Raw genomic sequence first — 22,474 nt, forward strand, 5'->3', positions numbered from 1 at the left:
TCGCTCGGCTTCTCCCCTTTGCATCCCCTCGCTGCCTCCCCTTCCCTCTCTCCCTCCGATTCACCCTCCTCTACGCATCCCTCTCTTTATAGCCGCACATGGGCGGTCTGTGGAAGGGTCCCAAGTAAGCACTCTCTCGAAAGTTCGCCAACCAACTCACCTGTCTTAGCTTAATATCCCCCCCGGACCTCTCTCGAAAGTTCGCCAACCGACTCGCCTGTCTTAGCTTAATATCCTCCCCGGACGGGTACTGCCCATATATGCTTAGCTTAATTTTTCCTTCCTTGGCCCAGACTAATATTAATGTAGGAATAAACCTCATTGTGGGTATAATTTTCAAGGTACTAAAAGATAAAATTTCCAAACCCTGTATGTTCCATCATTTTCTCCATTGGAGGTTCATAGAAGGGAGCTCGAGAGCTTGAAGAGATCACTTGTGCCTTGCCATGATAGACAGTCTTGCAGCCTCACCACTATGCTTTGGAACGTATCTTCACACAATGAGCCGGCTTTTTGTGCGCCTTGGTTTTGCACCACCCTTTTTGCCCATCCTTCGCAAGCGACCTTTAGTTTCCCACAGCTACAGCGTCTGGCCCTCCGTTGCCTACAGCAGCACCGCCAAGATTGCCCATAAAGCGCAACTCAGGCCTCTAGAAAAACCAGACGTCGTCACAGAAGAGCTTGCATCGGACTTGCAAAAATCCACGGCTAATAAAGCGGAGCGGGATGCGCTCAAAGATATGTTCATTCCTCCTAACGCCGTTCTTGCAGACGTGAAATCACTCAAAAGACTTCCTGGAACCAACATTTGTATTGGGCCTGCTGCGATCGATTTTCGAGTTAAGCAGGCAGAATTCGTCAAGGGCAGCGTAAAGGTGGCAGATTGCCCGAATGACGGTCTTCCAGTATTCGCACTGGTTGGCCGTTCGAATGTTGGAAAATCTTCTCTAATCAACGCTTTAGTTCAAAAAAAAGAATTTGCTGAGACTTCCAAGAAACCAGGTAATGCCATTTACTTTCTCTGAATGGCTTACAATACATAGCCCACAGTCAGTCCACGCTTATGCGTGATCAAGGTTTTGATTATTTCATTGGTCTCTGCATTGAGCAACAGGGAGTGTAGAGCGTCTCAAACCGTTTCAACATAGAGCATTGCAGTTTATAGCGTGCTCAATATAAAGAAGTAAGAAGCGTTAGTAGTCAAAATTTGTAAAATAGCTGAGCTCTACATGCTGCTGCAATTTGGAAACGTAACGTGGAGAAATGCTAAATTAAGAATGCTGTTGACCTTGCAAAATGCTTTTAACGATAAAGGCAGTCTGAAGTAGAGGTATGGGAAATTCAAACGCGTTTTAGATTTTGAGTGCCCAAACAATTTGGGTTAGAAGTATGTAAATCAAACGGTTTTTAGATTCTAGATGTTAGGATTACCAAACGTATGGCATTGTGGATTTGTGAGGAGACTTTATTTGGCTTTGATGACGGATCATAGCAGGGAGTCCTTCCTATGCAAGATGGAGTTAATGGTTCTCAACCTTGTCAAGAGGTCAACTATAGCAGTGTGTGTTTTGATGTTTGATGTTATAGATCTAAGAGCATGATTTTGGGCATGCTATTAGATGAGGGAGGGAGAGAGAGAGAGAGAGAGAGAGAGAGACTAGGATCGTCACCCTCCATGATAATAGTGACTTTGGTGTGGACTCCAGCAACTCAAGAGAAGATGTTATTGGGAATAGACCTCGTTGTTGCCTGCCATCAAAGCAAAGCGAAGCATTCAAATTGCCCACTATTGGTGGAAGTTCATCGCGCTCTTGTAACTCTAAACCATTGCTGCAGTCGATGTCTACAAGGCCACAACCTCCATTGATCTGCCTTATCCTCATCTTCAACCAGACTAATGATTAGTGGCTATGTTTCTATGTTGAAAAACATAGTCATGTAGCTCTAGCTCACAAACCAAGCTCAAATACCATGCTAAAACAATGTTTTGCCTAATATGCAACCCTTTCACCGCAAGTCACCTTTGATCACATTTTGAAAAGCAATTGTTGGAGTCCACCAACTCAAGGGGAGACGTCGTTCGGAGTGGACCAATTTTTTTGAGAACGTGAAAGCTTCTTGTTTTGAGAAAGTGAAAGATTATCGCTTTCAATGTAGACACTACATACTGCTAGAATTGGTAGGGTGGGTTATATTCGTCTATTGACAGTTTCATTTTGGAGTACTAAAAGATAGGAACAATTGTTATTTGGGATAGTGAGCATATACAGCTAGCAAATGCACATTGTAATATCAGATAGAGGATCAGTTGTTTTAAAAGTACCCTTAAGGACTCCAGAAGAAAATTTGTGGTGTATTTTTAAGTTAAATAAACCATTCTTGTACATGACTGGGATTCTACTCAGATAATATTTGCCCTGGTCAGAATTCTGAGTTATGGACATGAAGTGTCTTGCTACTTATTTCTTGATATTGTGTATTGATGTATTTATATTTTCGTAATTATTGCACCTCTTGCAGGGAAGACACAAGTTATCAATCATTATCTTATCAATAAGAGCTGGTACTTTGTTGACCTACCGGGCTATGGGTAAGTGTGGTTTGCCTTGACAAAGGAGTTTTCCTTTGGTCTTTTCTGATTCTCGAATGTCACTGTACATCGTCATAAATTTCAGTTTATGACGAATATGGTGTTACAATTCAAGGCTTTTTAAAAATTGAGTATTATGTTCATAAAGTCCTTGATTTCTAATGTGTGCCCTTGTACTTCTGAGCTGGGCTTACTATTTCAATGAAAGAATAAGAAAGGAAGGCTTACTATCACCTTACCGGACATGCAAATTCTTTGAATTTTTGTCCTAGTGATCAGCTGTTCAACTATATTGAAATATCTATGCGGGTGCAAAAGCCCCAGCAGCTAAAAATTCTTTGTAGAATTTAGGGCTTTAGAACAACAAAAATCTGAATTTGTACGATTTTATATATTCGAGTCTTACAAAGGTATATTTTTCTATCACCTCACTGGACATGCAAATTCTTTGAATTTTTGTCCAAGTGGCAGCTGTTCAACTATATCAAAATATCTTATGCGAGTGCAGAAGCCCCGACAGCTAAAAATTCTTTTTAGAATCGAGGATGTTAGAACAACAAAAATTTGAATTTGTACGATTGGATATATTCTAGTCTTACAAAGGTAGGGGGGGTGTGCAAAATTGGTCGCATTTCCCTGTCAGCTATCTTTTCAAAGCTCTTTTTCCTAGAAACGCTTGTTTGGGAAATACTAGAAGAATTGACTCTCAGGTTCACAGGTCATTTTTAGCTTGGATGAAGAGGTGGATTATTCTCTGATTAGCCTTCTCCTTATGTATAGCCTTTGTCAGGGTCCAGTCTGCTTCATCTCTATTGACAGAAAGTCAATACCAAGAGGCTTGTATAAATAGATGCTCATGTCTACGTGGTGTGTGCAAGAGCATATGCTTATACTATGTATATGGTATGGTCTACACCCACTGATGATGTCGATGGGGATGCCATGCATAATGGAGTTTATGGTTTTCAAGCTTGTGGACAACTATTGTGAGATTTAAACTGCATTATTTGTTTTGGCTTTTAGAGGTTGATTTGGGCGTGTTATTGGATTCATTTAGATATATGTTTCTGCTGACATGCAAATTTCACTTTGTGAAGCTTAAGTGCAGTTTGCAGCCTGCTGATATTGTGATAGTTTCATATATCGGTTGCACTGTCATGTTGGAATAGTAGTGTCACTGCTCCACATGTGAGCCCCATATGAGAAGAATAAAGGGACAGGACATCTATATAGGAAGGGGGACAGTAAGAGGCTGCCATGTGGACACTGTTTTTGTGCCAGATGGGCAGATCAACATGGATATAGCCCAACATCAGGGATGCCATGTGGACAGCAGATAGGCTGCCATATGGGCAGCATGTAGTGCAAGATATAGCAACATATAGGGCTGCCAAACAGGCAGTAAATAGACTGCCAGCAAAGTATGCATCATGTGTGGCTGGAAGAACTGCAGGATTGGCTGATGTATGGAGAGGTACAAGGCCATGTAGGCAGAGGAATAAAGGCCAGCACTAAGGACAATGAAGGGCCCATGGCTGGGGCAGGAAATGCCGAGCAGAGGGGAATAGAAGAGGGCTGGCCAAGTCCATTTATAGGCCTGACCTGTTATCCTTCCGCTGTGTGAGGTAGCTACAACAAGCAGACCTTTTCTAACATGGTATCTTGGTGGTACTCTCTTGATCCTCTCAACAATCTAAAGAAGGTGACCCTTCATCATGAGGTGACTCTGTTCCTGCAAAATGATGAGAGTTTTCGTTGATTCTTGCAGTGGTTTCTCTTTCTACCTCAGTTATCTTTAACAATGGCCTCTCGCATACCTATCCCCAACTTCAATGAGACGGGGAAGCTAGATGGGACTAACTATTGCACATGGAAGATCAAGATCCGAGCCACAGCGTGGCCCGTTTGATCTGGGAGGTGACGGATGGATTCGAGAAGAAGCCTCAGGATGTGGTAAATTCGGCAAGGGTCTAATACCTGCAAATCCAGCAGCAGTTGGAGATTGGGTACAAAGCCATTGAGAAGCGTTGTCTATAATAACTGGGATGACTCTGGAGTCAGTCATACCAAATATCCAGTTGGTAGATACTGTGGTGGAGGCTTGGCATTGTAACTTAGTGTGATGCTCAGTTTGTTAGTCTTGTCTTCTTTGTGGGTGAAATGGAACACGGATTCTTACCAAATGGCCCTTTTGTTAACAGAAATCCTGTTTTCCTTTCTTTCTCTAAATTGCTTAACTCAAAAGGTAGAGTAACCTTTAGTTCCACTTATTTGTACTTTGTAGACAAGTTTTTCTTGCTAGCTTTTTTGGCCAATTACGATGTTACAGATCGTAACTACTATGACTGAGTACAAGTAGTCAATTATATTTTAAAACTGTTAGTAGACATTTAAGGGTAATGAAATAGATCTTGTGTCAAAAATGGGCTTCTCAAGAGAGGAATCTCTCATGAGAAACGACCTTCATGTGTGTGTGTCGGCTTGTGTGTGTGTGTGTGTGCGAGAGAGAGAGAGAGAGAGAGAGAGAGAGAGAGAGAGAATCATTTCTGAGACCGAATATGGTCAGATAGATTACACTGTACTTAAATTTTCTGATCTTGTATTTGCTGGTCTCCACTTTGGCGACCGCCTCTTGTAATATAAAAATACATGGATTTCACCAAAAAGTGTAGAGAGAGAGAGAGAGAGAGAGAGTATATCACTTCTGAGACCAAATATGGTCCTTGAGACTGCAACAAGTGTGCATATTGTCAAAAAATAAAAATGGAAAGGAAAGAAACTAAACATCCTAGACTCAGTATAGCTGATAGCTGGTCCTATTCTTGTAGCACTACTGTGAAGTAAAGCGCTCAAGGCAATGGTCTGCTGTGGTTTGTGATACGAGTGAGGCAAGCGAGGGTTGCCTGACGCCACACCTTGTTAGAAATCAACCAAACAGAGGGTATGCAAGTGGAAGAATGATGGAATAGCCCAGGAGCTCACACAGTGGTGGTGTGGGTGGAATCACAAACTTAATGGACACAATACAACAGAGGGCCAAAGTACTACCAAACCGTGGTCCTTTGTCCTCACCAAAAGATGCTGTCTTACTTCCTCCGAGACACTCATAGATCCCCCTTAGTCTCCGTGTCTGATCCCCCGCACCTTGCTGCCCTGAGTGTCAGCCTAGGTGTGCAGCCCTTCTTCAAGCTCTGTCTGCAGTAGACAGCCCTTCTTGGTCCCCTGGATGAAGGCCCAAGTGTGCTGTTCCTCTGCTCCAACCTTGTTCCCTGAAGGCTGCCCTGGTGGATACCAAAATGAGGCCTCCCTTTTCTAGGGCTGAGATGCCCCCCAAGAAAAACCGACCCAGAGGGGTTTGTACCGACCCCTCTGGCCGACTTGTCCTCTGCCCCCAACCAACCTGTGGGGCTCATAAAGCCAGGCCTTCTGGCCCTTACTTCCATGCAGGGGCCCAGCCCCTTGGTCTGACCATAACCTGGCCTGGTTGGCTGGCTCCAATTAGCCCTTTGAGCCCTGTCCATGGCCGACCCAACTCCTGGCTGCCCTGCCATGATCTCGCACCTGTTTCCAGGCTTGTTGCAGGCCATGTGGCATGAACCTGCCTACAAACCTGTCCAACCAAGGCACCTTTGACCCGGGATTACCCTGTTTGCTTGCTGCTCCAGATCGGCCTCCTGCTAGGCCAGATCCAGGCCCTGAAGACAAGGCCATCTGTTCCGTAAAGTTGCACCATCTGTTGCAGCCTTTGCCTTGGGATAACCCCGCCATATGTGCTGTGAGGTGCTGCCCATGTGGCAGCCCCCTCTCTCTCTTTTCTCTGGGCAGATGCCCATGTGGCAGGTCTTGCCATAGGTCTCCCTTCCCCATGCTCTACTCATTTGGGGGCTTACAGAGGGGGAGGTGACCTTTCCAACACCCCCTCTCACCGACACATCTCAGCCCAATGCCTATTCGTCGATGAAGATGCTCCAGCAGCTCCCATAATGAAATGCTTTGGAACAATCCGGTGTCGATTCTGATTCCTGGCTTTTCAACCAATGGCTCTTGCTCCTTTAGGTCCGGTCCTGCACAAGCAAACCATCATGGTACACTGGTCCATCCGAGGTAGCACCACCACCTTGAGTCTTGTTCCTGCATTCAAGCTCGAACAATCTAGATGCCCCCTCAATATGAGTGAACAACACCATGGTCTCAAGGTTTGTTTCAACCCATCCGCCCTCTGGCAAGCTTCGCAACAAACAATCCATCTCAAGAACTGAAATCCCATGAATATCTCCAGATACCTAGACCATGAACTATCACTGAGTTCTCAAGCAAGTAATCTTCTGGCTTCAGTACACCCTGTCCATAATCACCTTTAAACAGTTTGCTTCCAAGATTTTAAGAAGCACCCACACTTCCCCTTCTGCCTTCCAGGAAGGCACATGTCTTCCAATCTCGCATTTCTTGAGACACATGAAGAGCAGATTCTCCCCACAGAAAGTATTAAGGCTCAAACTAATGTTACAAAGTACATACCAGACTGTTGTCTTGTTTGTGTGCTTGCTCTCAAAGCAAACCATGCACCTCATGGACGCACATACCATGGATTGGGCAGGGATTTGATCAAGGCCAGGGATTGGGCATCTCTATTCTCCCATGCTTTGAGTTCATCTGCATCTAGCGGTGCAAGTATCCTCCCCTTGTTGTCAAGCACATCCTTCGGCTTTGGCTCCTTTCCCATTGTCAGCTTCCACAAATTTCAAGCGACTAAATGACTCTGGATCTTCACCTTTCAGATAGGATAATTGGTCCCATCCAGTTTCCTCGACTCGCCAAGTTAGGGATAGTGAAAGAAGGAACTCAGCTGGAGGAGGAGGAAGGAAGAGTAGTGGCTGAAGAGGCTTCTGCTTTTGAAATCGACATCTCTGCTCCTATACCACACAGCAAATCCGAAAACTAACACCTACACTGTCTGTAGACAAGAACTATTTACACACCTGACTGAATCTGAGTGCCCTCCTTCTTGCAAGGGCACAATCCTCCAGTTGTGGAAGTCGATTCCCTAAAGCCTTGAATCAAGATCGTCCTTCAGCAAGGTCCTTGCCTTCAAGCTCCCACACTTGTGAGCCTCCTATCTGGGCTTTGATACCATGTTAGAAATCAACGAAACAGAGGGTACGCACAGTGTAGGACTCATAGAATATTCCAGGAGCTCACACAGTGGTGGTGTGGGTGGAATCACAAACTTCCTTACTTAATGTGCTTCACATATATGTGCAGATCAGCAAATAGACAATGCTCAAGAGAGATATAGGACCAACAAAATATTTCCGTCCAGTGGACACAATACAACAGGGGGCCAAAGTCCCACCAAACCGTGGTCCTTTGTCCTCACCAAAAGATTCCGTCTTACTACCCTTGAGACACTCCTGGATCCCTGAGTCTGCGTGCTCCTTGATGAGCATATGTAGACCTTAGTCTCCATGTCTGATCCTCCGCACCTTGCTGCCCTGAGTGTCAGCCTAAGTGTGCAGCCCTTCTCTGCAGTACACAGCCCTTCTTGGTCCTCCTAGATGTAGACCCCAATTGTGCTGCTCCTCTGCTCCAAACTTGCTCCCTGAAGGCTGCCCTGGTGGATACCAAAATGAGGCCTTGGGGGGCTGAGATGCCCCCCCAAAAAACTGATCCAGAGGGGGTTTGTACTGACCCCTTTGGCTGACTTGCTCTCTGTGACCCCACCAACCAGTGGGGCTCATAAAACCGGGCTTTCTGTCCCTTACTTCCCCAGCCCCTTGGTCTGCCCATAACCTGGCCTGGTTGGCTGGCTCCAGCCAGCCCTTCCAGCCCTGTCCATGTTGCAGCCTTTGCCTTGGGATAACCCCGCCATATTTGCTGTGAGGTGCTGCCCATGTGGCAGCCCCCTCTCTCTCTTTTCTCTAGGCAGATGCCCATGTGGCAGGTCTTGCCCTAGGTCTCCCTCCCCATTCTCTCCTCATTTGGGGCTTACAGATGGGGAGGTGACCTTTCCAACACACCTAATGCCTGGCCTTGACCATCCTGCTCTGATGTTCGAACCTATACATCTTTGTTTCGGCCCCCCTGACACCTTGATGCCACGCCGATCACCTTGGTGGCAACGGGTGCCTTGATTTAGAGATCAAGCTTGACACTGTGATCCCAATGCCTTGATTGGGGCCGACACCCCTCCCTCCCCTTCCCTCGACCACAACCCATGTTGATGCGTCAACTCCAATGGCATAACCCTGATCCCGATGCATGGTATAAGAAAAATCAATTTGTGGAAGGACATACTTAGTTTAGTTCCAACTTAAGGAATATTGCTTGCTGAAGTTGGTATGAATTCAGACCTCTATCAGTGATAGTATCTTCTCGCAAACCATAAACTTGTAATGGCTGATTAACAAAGAGCGGAGCAAGTTATAGCACTTAATATTGATTGTAAGAGAATAAATCTAGCCGTCTTTGTCAACCACAACCTAGATAGCATCATGACTCGATGTGCATGTTGACTTGAAATTAATCTAACCTTATACAAGATCCTAAGAATTGATTTGTATAGTCCTTTGTTAGGTAGACTAGGTTACTTGATTGGATATTGAGTAAATTTGACTTTTTGGGAACCATTGGAAATTGTGGTGAGCATAACTTTTAGCAAGTTATGAATGGTAATCGACTCTTGTGATGAGCAAATACTAGTACATGGCAAAGTACATGGGGAATTTTATAGGAGAACAAGACTGGCTACCATGTCAATTTGATATTTTGAACAAAGAAATAGACATGGCTAATTCCGCTAAGAGAAATTATACCTAGTAGAGATTTATACAATCTATGTCATGACTTTTCAATAGCTGGACCTGAAAGGAAAAGGAAATTATTTCTACAATGCTAGTCAAGAAAATATTGATATATAATGAGACTTAGTAAATCCCTCGCCTAGGTATCAGTGTGGATTTGGATGAGAATGCTGTGTTGCATTTTGGGTATTTCTCTTGAGGGTAGGTAGAAGAATCACTATCGAGATCCTTGAGGACAAGTGGTGACTACAGCATAGAAAATGAAGGCAATAGGATGGGTTCTAGTATTTTGTGATCCAAGAAAATGGAACCCTTAAGAGGCTTCTACATAAAGTAGAAATAAAAAGTTGGTAAACTAGATTTGACTTTGAGATCTCATGATGAGAGAAAGTCAAAGCAAAATGGCTACTGCAGAAAAACGGTGAAATAGTAACATTTCACGAAAAATTGAATTGTTATCATTCTTAGATTAGGCCATGCAAGATAAGAATGATAAGATGAGAGTTAAATTGAGTATGCTGACAGCACTACTTGGCCTTTTGGAGACGTCTGACGGACTGCCTCCTGGATGTAGACTCCTTGATTATGGGGAGCGACTTCAACAATCTGGAGTTCGGTGAGGACAAGCAAGGAGGCGCTTCTTACGTAGAGATGGTAGTAGAGAGGAGCACTTGGGAGCAATTCAGTTTTGCGGTTAGTGGCAGGGATTCGTGGAGGGAGGCGGAGTTCACTAGGATCCCTGGCAGCCTTCTCTTTTCCTTTGGATAGAGGAGATACAATGGGCTGATGGAGCGTCTAGACCGGTTCTATGCTGGGGACCGGTTGATGCATGCTCTACAGGGATTTTGGCAGGCACTACGTTATCGGACCACTCCCCGGTATGCTGGGGACCGGTTGATGCATGCTCTACAGGGATTTTGGCGGGCACTACGTTATTGGACCACTCCCGGTGATGATGCACTTAGATCAGCCCCATTGAGGTCTCCCCAAAGGGGGTTTTGCATCCTAGATGAGTTTTTGCAGGATGAGGAGGTGCAACAAGCAGTTGCAGAGATCTGGCTGCAGCCAGAAGGAGGGCCTAGCAAGGAATGAGCATGGTCAGATGCACTCGGACCCTCAGGAGATCCTTGAGATGATGACAGATTTCTATTGACAGCTTTTTCAGTCAAAGGTGGAGACTCCCTTGTTCCTCTTATCTAGGGAGGCAGTTTGGGACCATGCCCCTTTGGTGGTCCCATTGAGAGTGAGCAAATAGCCATGCCTTTGGAGCTGCTTGAGCTAGTGCATAGACGCTCAAGATGCCAATCCTAGACTCCCCCATGCGAAGACCCATCCAAACTGCTTGACCCATGATAAGCTCCCCCTGACCATACACATCAGGAGCTACTGCCTGGGATGCCGAAATGTGAACACCTCCATTGTGGCCTATTGCGGAAGACCACATCCCTAGAAGCAAATAATGACGGAAATCCACTGCTCGTCCTACCACCGCCCTCTGTAGCTCCAGTCAGATTAGCAAGTATTGCGGTTGGTCCTTGCACGATCATGGAGACCGTGCACATTCCAACTAACCATGGTCCAACTTATGAGGAGGAGGACATAATGTGTGGGATCTTGCACCACAATCTCGGGCTTCTGTGACTTCGAGGGCCGGGGGAGGGGGCTTGGAAGGGGAGTAGTCCGTATCTGTGCGTCTATGCACTAAAGACATGTCCCATTCAATAGCATGGATGTGTGATCTCCCCAAACGTCTACCCCAATTTCCAAACCCGTTAGCACATTGCTAAAGCAGCCAATAGGATGGATGTGTGATCTCTGCCTCTGTGGGCAAAAGGATCATGGCGATTACCAAACCCTCTCCCGAGCGTGATGCGAAAGAGCCAAGCTGATTAATGGTAGAGTCCGTGGTTGAGCCACAGGTCAATCCCCTACGGACCCATCCACTGCTCCATCGTGTGATACATCTGCTCATTCATCATACAGTCAAACAAGGATGGGTATGGCAGCCAACTATGCCGATAGAGCCCCCTTTGAGGGGTTATAAAATCAGCACAGTCATCTCCAAAGATAGAGGATACTCGTCTGGGACCTCCAAATAGTTCTAGGGTCTCAATCTCTAGAACTCCCCGGGCAATGGTTGTTCAGGGCGCGGTCTACAACTTGGTGGCTAAAAGAAGCGGCCACTTGTTGCGGACAAGGTCGAAGAGGATGTCCCCTTAATAGATCGTACTGTTGGGAGTGGGGAGTCTCAGCTTATGGGGGCAGGGTGGAAAGAGAGGCCCCTAATTTCCTCCGGCCCGTGGGCTTGGGGGCCATCTCCGGCTTGGCTGAGGAGTTAGGGGTGGAGGAGGCAGGGGAGGAGACTGCTATGGTAGAAGGGGGAGCGGGAGGAGACGGGACAGGGAAGAGTGAAGGGCGGGTGGTTGCAGAAGCTGGAATGGGAGTCGGAGGCAAGGGGATGACGAATGCGAGGGAGGGGTGGGAGGCGGGGGAGGGCAGCTAGCCGAAGAAGAGGTTGACGCTGAAGCAGCTACAACTACATGGCCCCTTTGTTGCACCAATGGCTGTGGTACCGGGGCCTCTACCTCAGGAGGTGGACAGGACTTGGTGGATGGACGGCTGCCACCAGAAGCTCAGACGGTCCCGCATCTTGATGTTGCACTCGTGGATGTGTGCCTGAGCCATAGTACCCTGTGGGTCCTTCGGAACGTCGAAGATCTCATTCTATGGCATCTGTGGATGTGCAGAGGGGGCACTCCCTTTGTGCTCACCTTGTCCTTGGGAAGCAGCCCCACTCTCTGCCGGCAACTTCTCCTTCGCCTTTGCCTTTCTTCTACGGTTCCGCCCGCATTATTTTCTTCACTTTTTCTTTTTCTTTCCAGCTTTGGTCCAATTCCCTTCGGATGGCTCCACCCAAGGGGTCTGGGACTGGTGCTACTGGTGCTGGTGATGCTGATGTTGTTGGCTATGAGCCTGTTGAGGTCTCGCTACCTGTTACACACTCTGTTGTCCTTGGTGTGTTTGCGGGGGTGGGGGGGAGGGGGCTTGTCTTTGACATCTGGGGCAATCTCATGCCACGTGCCCCATCAGTTGGCGTCAAAGGCATTGGCCTGGTAGCCTTGAGATCTCTACCCTCTGGCGCAGCTTCCCCATGTTCAACGACTCGAGGTAGATCTCCTCCGGGAGGGACTCTGAGTACTCCACTGCTAGCTGAAGTTTGGGGACCTCGTCATCCGCTACCACCGATGCTGTTGTGTCCGGTGGGGACTCCAGCACCATGCCAAAAGCTCAATCAATGGACGCCTACGATCCTGCCTACCACTGCTTTATCCTGTAGTGATGTGCCATACAGGATGATAATGCATTCCCAAACCATATTTTCCAGCAGCCAAAGGGAAAGATTAAAGATTGCCATCATCATGAATACCACAGAGGAAATTCCTTTCGAATTAAGAAAGTACGAGCGTTTGAGCTCCTGTAAAGCCAACGGCTGAGGAAAAACTCGGGACTAGTGGATATTCTCCGCTCGCACAGAATTACCCTAAAAGGAATCCCGGCCATGCCAAGCCAAATGTGAGGGAATATGTTTCCAATCCAAAAACATTTGAGTAACAATAGGGCAACCTTTGACCTTGTCTCCAAAATTACCCAACAGAAAATCCCACTGAGAGGGTTGCCAATAGCCAAATGCAGTAGTAGTGTCATCCTGCTTCAACATGTATCCACTTGCTTGGTACTATTTCTTTTTGTTTTTCAATAGTATGCTTATTAAGAAATGAAATGTTTTCCTACTGTTCAGTTACAGACAATGGGGACTAGGTCTAGCATTTGAGGGTGGACCCCCTTGCTTGGGGTTATGGGCATTAGTGACCCACAAGAGTGATGGCCTCTCTTTGAGAGGGACATCTGGAAACCACACCCCACCTGAGTACCCAAACATGGGACCAATCAAATGCATAGATTGCATATTGACCTAGGAACCATTCAAGAGAATGTTCCTTGAGCTTTGGGTGTGGGCCTGGCAGCATTCTAAGAGTAATGGAGATACAAGATAATATGACAAACAAATGAGCTCAGTATGGCTCAATTATGACCTTAGAGTACGTCAATAGATAGTCCAAGCTGTTAGGAACCTGTGGGTGCGATCAGAATTGAATTCTGACAACTTGGAAATTTTAGGGTTTTTGGGAGTGACACGTGGCAGCTGACACGTGGCAGACTGCCACATGGAATCTGAGCTGGCAGGTCAGTCCACCTGTCCCACACATGTGGCAGTATGCATGGCAAGTGGCAGGGCATGCAGGCCAAGTGTTTGGCCCCAAATCTGGTATATGGAGCAGGTTGTGGGCTGTCCTCTTTGGGACTGCAGCCCACCAAAAATCGACAAGTGTCCACCTTCCACTCTAAGCCTGGGGGGGGGGCTGAGCTTATAAAAGAAGGCCTCTCCCCTTCATTCCACACATGAAAAATTCGTCACCTTTCTTCTCCCTCCTTTTGGTTGATGCAACAGAACCTCTCCAGCTCCTTGGGTGCAGCCAGCTTCTCCCCAGGCCATTCTCTCACCTCAGCAGCACTTTCTCTTTCTACAACAGCACATTCTCTCTCTACAGTTCCAGCCCTTCCTCTCCAGAAATCTGCCCCCTCTCAGCTCTTCTGGAACAGCAGCAGCATCCTCTCTCCTTCTCCTAGCCTGGAGCAGCCACAGCCCTTTTCTCTCTCCTGCTGCAGTCTTTCTCTCTCTAGTGCAAAATTTCTCTCTCTACTGTTCCAGCCCATTCCCCTTGCAGAAATCTGCCTTTCTGTGCACCTCTGGAACAGCAGCAGCTCCTCTCTTACATCCCCTCCCTTGGGATCAGCATTGGCACTCTCTCTCTACAGCTATCACTCCATAAAGGTTTTCTCTCTCTAGCCTACAGGCTGTTTTTTCTAAGCTGTTTTCATTCCCTTCCCATTTCCACACTCTCCTCACCCAAGGTAGCTTCAGAGGCATCAAGGACTTCATCTACAAAAGGGTCAAGTCAAGAAGGGAGCATGTATTGTCAGGTTTATCTCATTTATAGCACTATTTCATGTTGTTTCTACTATCTTTCTAGAAACTAGTGCTTGCCTCTAATGTTGGATGTAAGTGGTGATTGTTGCAGGCTTCTTCCTTGTGGATTGGGCAAGCCAAGAGTTGAAACTTGAGCTTAGAGTCCTCTTTTTTTTGTTGTCTACCTTGTACATATGCTCTTGAGTCTTGTATCTAGGTCCTAGGCTTTCACTGAGTTCATCAGTTTGGAAGGTGCATTGCACCTTGGTCTTGTCTCTCCATTTTCAAGAATAAAGTGAGCCTGGATAAGGGGGGGGCCTTGTCTTAGCCCCTCAATCATATTGCAATTTTCCAATGATGTCACTTTGTGTTTAAGGTGTATAAGTCTTAATTCCAGCTTAATTGCAAACTCTTAAGTTCAAGTATATGTGTTTGGCAACTCGCAATCATTTCATTCAAACGCCTCTGCAAAATCCGTTGTCTGAATTGATAGAAAGCACCAAGTAGTTTACAAGTAGTGAGTTGAAGAAGTAAATAGCGCATCATAGCAGACCAAGGATGATCTCCTTGTAGAAATTGTATCATCATTTTTCCCTTATGAGCCAGAATGTGCACATGAATGTTGAGAATATTCAGCCCCCCATGCAATTTTGGCGAACATAACTGTTGTTATTGAAGCAAGCGCATGCCATGCTTCGAACGCCAACAAATTTCCATGATGGCGGACATAAAGGATGTAATATCTCCTTTAGTAAAAAAGATCAATGGTTGCAAAGGCCAAGTCACTAACTTCCAATATTCCAGCTTTTTCCTCAATTGAACCCAATCAATCTATTGACGACTAGTAATTGACCAACCCAGAGGCTAACCAAGATGACATACCAACTAATTGGGCGGGACAATTTTCCCCGGCCATACAAGACTATGCCAATCTTTAGAATGCAAAGGCAACAAGCGAGATTTCTGAAAATTGACATGAAGGCCAGCAGCCAGGCCATATAATGAAAGAGCTTGCATAAGGGAAGAAAGGTCTCTTTCAGTATTTTGTGGCACAAAAAAGGAATCATTTGCATAGGCATGAGCAACCAAAGGACGACTATTAGGAATATGCAAGCCATGTAACATGTCAGCCGTCACCAAATGGTCAATACATTGAAGCATAGGATGCGTGGCTATAGCATATAGAATAGCACTAAGAGGACAGCCCTGGTGAACTGAGCAACGGAGTGTCCAAGCTTTCGGAGATATCCCCCACCAAGATGCATGCAGCTTTGCTGTCACTGTAGAGCCAAAAGATGATATGCTGTAATTTCTGACTAAATCCCAGAGCTTGCATGGTTTGAGCTATAAAATCCCATTGGATGGTGTCAAAAGCCTTTGCAATATCTACTTGCAACAAGAGAATATCCTGTTCAGTATATTTGGCATACTCAATCCCAATATAGGCATTTGCAATATTGTCAGTTATGTGCCTGCGAGGAATAAAACCATACTGCGCTGGATGAAAGCCCTAATGCAAGTATTCTTTGATACGATCAACCACCATTTTGGTGGCGATCTTGTTAATAACAGGCATCAAAGTGATAGGCCTCCAATCAGCCAATCATTCACAGATTGGCTTCTTGGGCATAAGTTCTACAAGCCCTTTCTTCCAAGAATCCGGCATGTATTGATTGTGCCAAGCAATATTTATCATTTGCAGCAAAGGAGATTTGAGAAGATGCCAAGAAGAATTCAACTGTGAGACCATCCCAGCTAGGAGATTTACATCTACCACATGATTTAACAACATCACTTAACTCTCTTTCAGTGAAAGGAGCTTCCAAATCCAAGGCTTGTGAGGGTGAGACAATGGGAGTGACATGCCGTAACAATTGCTAACTCGCTGAATTTCTCTCTTGAGAAGGAGGATCTGCTTTACCAAAAAGAGCTGCAAAATGCTGAACACAAGCTGTGGCAAGCTGTGCTCGAGAAGAAGTCCAAACACCATCAGAGAGAAGAACCTTGCAAATACTTTGAGAGTGCCTTTTATAATGTAAGCCTTTAAAAAAGGCTTTGGATGAACATCCTTTATCCAAAAAGGCCCTTGTGTCCCATTTAGAGATTTTTCTATTCTGGCATAAAATCTGATTTTCTTCCTTAGAAAGATTTCTAATATAACTCATCTCAGTCAAGAATTGACAGGTGTGCTTAGCATGAGCAACATTTTCTCTCAAAGTCTTCATGTAATTTTTGCCATAGTTGCGAATAACTGCTTGCATTCTAGCAATGAAAGTTTCCCAAGCATAATCAATGCCAAAGCGAGACTGCTGTGACAAAGGGTGGACAGCCTCTCTCTCTCTCTCTCTCTCTCTCACACACACACACACACACACACACACACAGACATCGTTTTTGTATGAAATGCAAGTGTGAAATTTTTCACTCTCATTCTTAAGGTGACATGCAAAGAGCAAACAATTGTCTGTTTTGAAATTGTTATGTGTTTTTTGCAGACAGTGGCAGCCTTCTTTATGTGATCATATATTTCTTTCCTTGCCAATGAAAAAGCCTTATCTTAAGGTGACAGCTAAGGAGACTGGTCCTTGACATGGATTATGAAAATTTTCGACCTTGGTTGTCTCTAGCTATTTGTAGGACAAAACTGTCTTCAAACTAGGGTATGCTTCTGGAATCATCCAGTTTTCTATTAGAAAAGTTTACTCTCTCTCTGAAGACCTTCACTGTTGGATAATGGCAACTGGAGAGAACCGGCGTTTTTTTGGGGGTAAAAAAAAAGACAAGCCCTCATTCTCCTCTTTCTGCAACTGTCCCCATGGGGCATTTGTTGCAATATTAGAAATGTGATGCGGGGTGGTTTTTGAAAGATCCTTGAGAAAAGAACCCTAAAGGTTCCTGAGACTAAGGCTTTTACAGATTTTTTGTGAATCATTCAAAAGCAGTAGATAAAATAGCTGATGTAGAAATTTCAATTCATCTGGGAGAAGCTTGCATCATAGGAGATGGATCTCAATTTTTGCACCACAATTCAGCAAGTAGCTGATATCTTCACAAACCCACTGGGTGGCAAAAAATTTGAATGGTGCAGGATATACTGGCACTGCCGGAAATTAAAATGGGCATTAAGAGAGTGTTGGAAGTTACTACCATCTAGTCGAGCATCTAGTCGAGCACTAATTTGGTCTCATGCAATTCGAATTTTGAATGTGTGCAGTTATGCCAATGCTCCAACTGAGGTTCGGACTGGATGGAATAATTTTACAAAGAACTTTTTTGTTCGCTCAGAAAGTCTGGTATGTGTGATGCTTCTAGTTGATGCAAGCATCCCACCTCAACCGATGGATTTAGAGTGTGCGGACTGGCTTGGCCGCAATAAGGTATTATTACACTACCTTCAAATCATAAATGGAGATTATTATACTTCGGCTATGATTCTTTAGATACTAGTTGTGTTTCTCTGGAAACGATCTCTTAGTTGTATGTAATGGCTGATCTTTTCTTACGTTTCACAGATACCTTTAACAGTAGTCTTCACAAAGTGCGACAGGACAAAGAAAAAAAGTGAGGGAAAGAAACTGGAAGACAATGTGAGGGGCTTTTTGAGGTATGTGAAGAAGTCTTATGATCAGATGCCACCCTGGGTCATGACAAGTTCGGTGACATCTCAAGGAAAAGATGAGCTGCTTACGCATATAGCACTGCTGCGGAACTATTGGAACAGCTAATTGATGGGCCCCTCTGTGGCATGTATATAATGCATTTTCTATTTTACAACGTAACTGAGCCTGGCTGTCAGTTCTATTTCCTCATCTAACAAATTGACTGGGTCACCAATGCCGACTATGTGTTGTGGTTGAATGCCAAAGGTATCGTTCAACCGTGCAACTGAACCTTAGATGATAGATGAAGTTCCAAAGTTCATGGGGCCTCATTTGCACCCCTTTCAAGGGCAAACGGGTGAGCATGATGAGTTCAGTTGATGAGTGACAACCCTTCTTTTGCATACGTTCACAGCATATCTTTCTTACTTCGAAAATGGTAATGATTTGCAAAATTGTAAAGAAATAATAGGGTGGTTTTGCTGCTGACAATTGTTTGCCGTTCAGTGCTGCACACTCATGTCTTGTCTGTGGAAAGTGAGTCTTTTGTTGTTTGACATTGCTATTGATTTAAATTAGGCGAGATGCATCTAAATCAGAGTTTTCAAGTTTGCTTGCATATGTGGTGCGTATGTAAGAGGTTATTCTTCCAGTTACTCTTTGTCATCGTCATTGATTGAATTAAATCACTCTGCCTTTGATCTAGTAAATCTATGTGGATACAAACAGATCTTTGCATATTTACACTACCATAGTACCCCCATAAAGTTAAGATTGATAAGGTGCAGCTTGATGGTATGGCTATTTCTGTCTCTATTTCTTTTCAATATGTGTTAGGAGCTGTCGACAAGTACCTTTCCTTTAGGGGCCATCTTATTAGAGTCTATTGAAGTATCAAATTTTTCGTAAGATACTATGTTTTACATGAATGTGGATCCAAAGTGAAAATAAGTCTTCTACATATACAAATTCCACTTGCCGTTGCTTAGACAATGTCTGTGACCTTCAATAAGGGAATCTCATTAATTTGAATTCAAACAAATCCTTTGCTGGACTTGCCCTTGTCTCAAACAAGCTTATTACATAGATAAATGCTTGCTGCTGTTGTAATAAAACTCTGGAAGTCCAAGCCATTTATCCTAAGACCCTGAGTGCCATTGGGGAAGTGGCTTTGAGGCTCCCTGTCCCATTCGGTCACCCTTTCAGAGTGACTGTCCGTCTTTGGATATTATGCCATAATGGGATTATGGTGCCTTTTTTCTTTAAAAAAATTTTAAGTGGTTTAGGTTTTTTCGCATCCTTGTCCATGACTCCCTTGTCATACACATGATCAAAGGACTGCCAGGCGACCCGAGCCGAATGTTGGGGAGGGAATGCATCCCCTGTAAGTAGAAGGTGGTCCTATAATGAAGCACCTTCTATTGTGTTTTTGCAGATTTGGTGTCAATCAACTGTCTATTGTAGTTTCTTTCTTATTTTGGTTTTGTAAATCGATACGTCGTCAGATTATATCAATGGATACAAGAGTAAATGGGTAGGTGGAATAACTATAATGCGAATAAGTTTTACATGTGCTTTCTATTTTTCTCCAATGCATGGCTTCTATGTACTTGGCAAGACTTGTAAACTTTTGTGGGAAATCATTTGTGTTTGAATCTCTCACCTTTTGATGCAGGTGGTTCTCATGCTTTAAGCTTGTAAAGGCATGCCTCTTGTGCATGGTACCAAATCCATGCCAATAGCTACAAAGGAAAGTGAGATGTTGGAGTAGAGGAAAGGCTAAAAGTATGTGTCTCACATCCTGATGTAGGGTGGTTCTCTATGGTTCAGACTTGTATAGGTACCGAATCCATGCCAATAGCTACAAAGAAAAGGAAAACTTAAGTGAATGTGATAGGATGGATGTTGAAGCAGAGAAAATGACAAATGTAATTATTGAAAGTTAACATTTATTATCATTTTCTGCGCTAGAGACGACCTTGATACAAGAGCAACTCTATTGCCCTCTTCTACAAAATCATCAATTTTTTTGGAGGTCAAATATATGTTTTGGGTGACTATGTGCTTGTGTAGTGACTCAACAAGAGGGTATCATTGTAATGAATTGGAGGGAGACTTGTCTTCTCGCAATGGGTCTCTCAAAGGACCTTTTGGGAAGGAAGTGAGATTTTGCTATTTCATTTAGAATGTGTGTTTTTCCTCTACATATTGCTTAAACATGTTGAAATAAGAATGGAGAGACTCAAATAGAGTATGTGCTACTAAATTGAATTAAAGTGGACCAATATGTGCCAGTATTTCATGCTAATATGCGTTTTAAATGGCTAGATTCATCTGATGCATGTTCCTTCACTCCATGTGCAGTGTCCTATGTGTATTGGTAAAACACATAGGGCAGGGCATTATCATGGTGGGCTATGGATGCTAGTGATTGCATACAATGGGAACGCCTCGTGGGTCAATGATGCTTATGAAAACTTAGGTCCAGTAATATCTACATTGCAACGTAAGTCAAGCTAAAACTTAGTCAGCTTGAATGAAGAGATTTGGACTACTTTTTGATTAGCCTTCTCCTTTAGTGCTAGCCTTCGTCATGGCTGAGTTTGCCCTTCACCTCCGGAGTGCCGACAGAAACTCGGTACAAAGACTATGTATAAATGGATGCTCAAGTATGTGTGGGTGTGTGGATTTGTATGTGTGAGAGCATACTTTTATATTATGGTCTACACCCACTGTTGGGCGCTGATGACGTCAATGGGGATGTCATAGTAGCTAGTCCTTGCTATGTGATGGAGTTTATGGTTTTTAATCTTATGAGTGACTCTCGTGAGATTGAAACTGCACTATGTTGTGTTTTTAGAGGATGAGTTTGGGAATGTTCTTGGATTCATCTAGGTATAAAACTTAGTCAGCTAATGCAAAGCCATGGATGCTAGTTGGTACTTCCTTTTTAAGACATATGATTATGCCATCTATCTCTTTCTCCTCATCATCATGAAGGCAACCATATTTAAACCCTCCAATGCGTAATATCATTCTATTGTTCATTCTGGTTTCTTGCTCTTTTATATCCATATAGAGATCAACTTTATTTACTTTGTCGCTAGCATCATCAATAATCTCTTCTTTGATAGAACTTACTTGATTAATGATCATCAGATTAACCCTTGAGTTGGGTTGGTGGTTAAGCCCAACCTGGGGTGGGGGAAAATAAGGATGGTTGTGGGTTGCTGCGAGCTAACCCTATGCTGGAACTGAAGCTTTTAAAAAAGAGAGCTAAAAACTACTAGAGACAAAGGGTCCAATTTGTTTTTTCTAGATGGTCGCTCATGCTTCCCATTCAGAGTGTTTGTATGTTTCTTGGCATCCTTTCTTGCTCCTTCCCACACATACCAAACCAAAACATCGGCTTTCCAATTTGCATCTGACAGGGAGAAATAATTTAAAAAAAGAAGCATTTAAAACAAACATGGCATATGTTGCACATATAAATTCTCTTATCTCTCTCTAGTCTCTCTCTAAACCTCTTATACCTCTCTCTCTCTCTCTGTGTGTGCGTGTGTTTGTGCGCGTGCGCGCATTTACTCTCCATGTCAATATCTACTGCATGTTTCAGAGCAGTCGTGCGACATGTGGTGGCAGGCGGGTCAATCTCTCTGTGTATCACGTCACGTGCCAGCACTTAATTTTTTACCACATCATCAGGTTTGCTTTTCGACACGTCATCTGGTCCTTTGTTGCACAGCCATTTTGGCCATGTCATCAGCTGCATCCAGCTCTGCTCCCGCCAGTTGCAGTCCAACTCTAGTCCCACCAGCTGTAGTTAGTTGTGGGTGGCCGCCATGTTAGAGGTTAGCAGTGAGCACATGTACCAGTCACTGGTCAAAGTGAGGCTCAATGAGTAGTTTGCACGACGAGTTTGACACGTGGTCGGACTGCGAGGTGGGTTTGATTGCACAGCCAGTTTGACTGCTTGATCTTTTTGACAGGCGGTGGGTTTGATAGTCTGGCACCTTGAGATTCTGCCCCTGTGATCGCCATGTGTCATGGTTGTGCACCAGATCCCCGAACCTCCACCTACCCTCGAACCTATGGCGAAGCTCCATTTTGCTCTTGCTGAACCTATGGCGAAGCTCCATTTGAAAACCTCTCCTTAAAGAATAGAGTAGAAGAGTAGAAGAGCACTAACTCAGATCCTACATTAAGATATAATCCATAATTTAGGCTAGATCATACATGACCATCCTCATCACTTGTTTTTCCTCTATCGTCCTGTCTCTCTCCTTGGTTCCAATACCACTTGTGATTTTGACAATTTTAGTCTCAATCAAAGTGATGGTTTTGATGTGCCGCTTTTCCATTCCCCATTTCATCTTTAGAGACTTGGTTGGCAACAAATGCTCTCTTATTCTTGTACCAACACTCTTCATCAATGTGGAGTGGTTTCACAGTTGCA

General features: G+C 44.5%; 1 protein-coding gene across 2 annotated transcripts; it reads left to right on the forward strand.

Annotated features, from left to right (window-relative positions):
• The first annotated feature begins 359 nt into the window (after positions 1 to 359).
• LOC147886888 (GTP-binding protein At2g22870-like) lies at positions 360 to 19,959 on the forward strand. 2 transcript variants are annotated; one of them, XR_015543212.1, is made up of 5 exons: positions 360 to 1,002; positions 2,521 to 2,590; positions 17,634 to 17,796; positions 17,932 to 18,376; positions 19,694 to 19,959. XR_015543212.1 is itself a non-coding variant. In XM_087394362.1 (4 exons), the coding sequence occupies exons 1-4, from the start codon at positions 447 to 449 to the stop codon at positions 18,142 to 18,144; spliced, it is 1,002 nt and encodes a 333-aa protein (XP_087250488.1). In that variant the 5' UTR covers positions 360 to 446; the 3' UTR covers positions 18,145 to 18,502. The 2 variants fall into 2 exon arrangements, 1 of the variants encoding a protein (XP_087250488.1); XM_087394362.1 differs by lacking the exon at positions 19,694 to 19,959 and having other exon boundaries at positions 17,932 to 18,502.
• Positions 19,960 to 22,474: the final 2,515 nt, after the last annotated feature.

Source organism: Dipteris shenzhenensis, chromosome 23, assembly GCF_047967505.1.
Source record: "Dipteris shenzhenensis isolate YYH24624 ecotype China chromosome 23, Dip_SZ_1.0, whole genome shotgun sequence".
NCBI classification, from domain to species: domain Eukaryota; kingdom Viridiplantae; phylum Streptophyta; class Polypodiopsida; order Gleicheniales; family Dipteridaceae; genus Dipteris; species Dipteris shenzhenensis.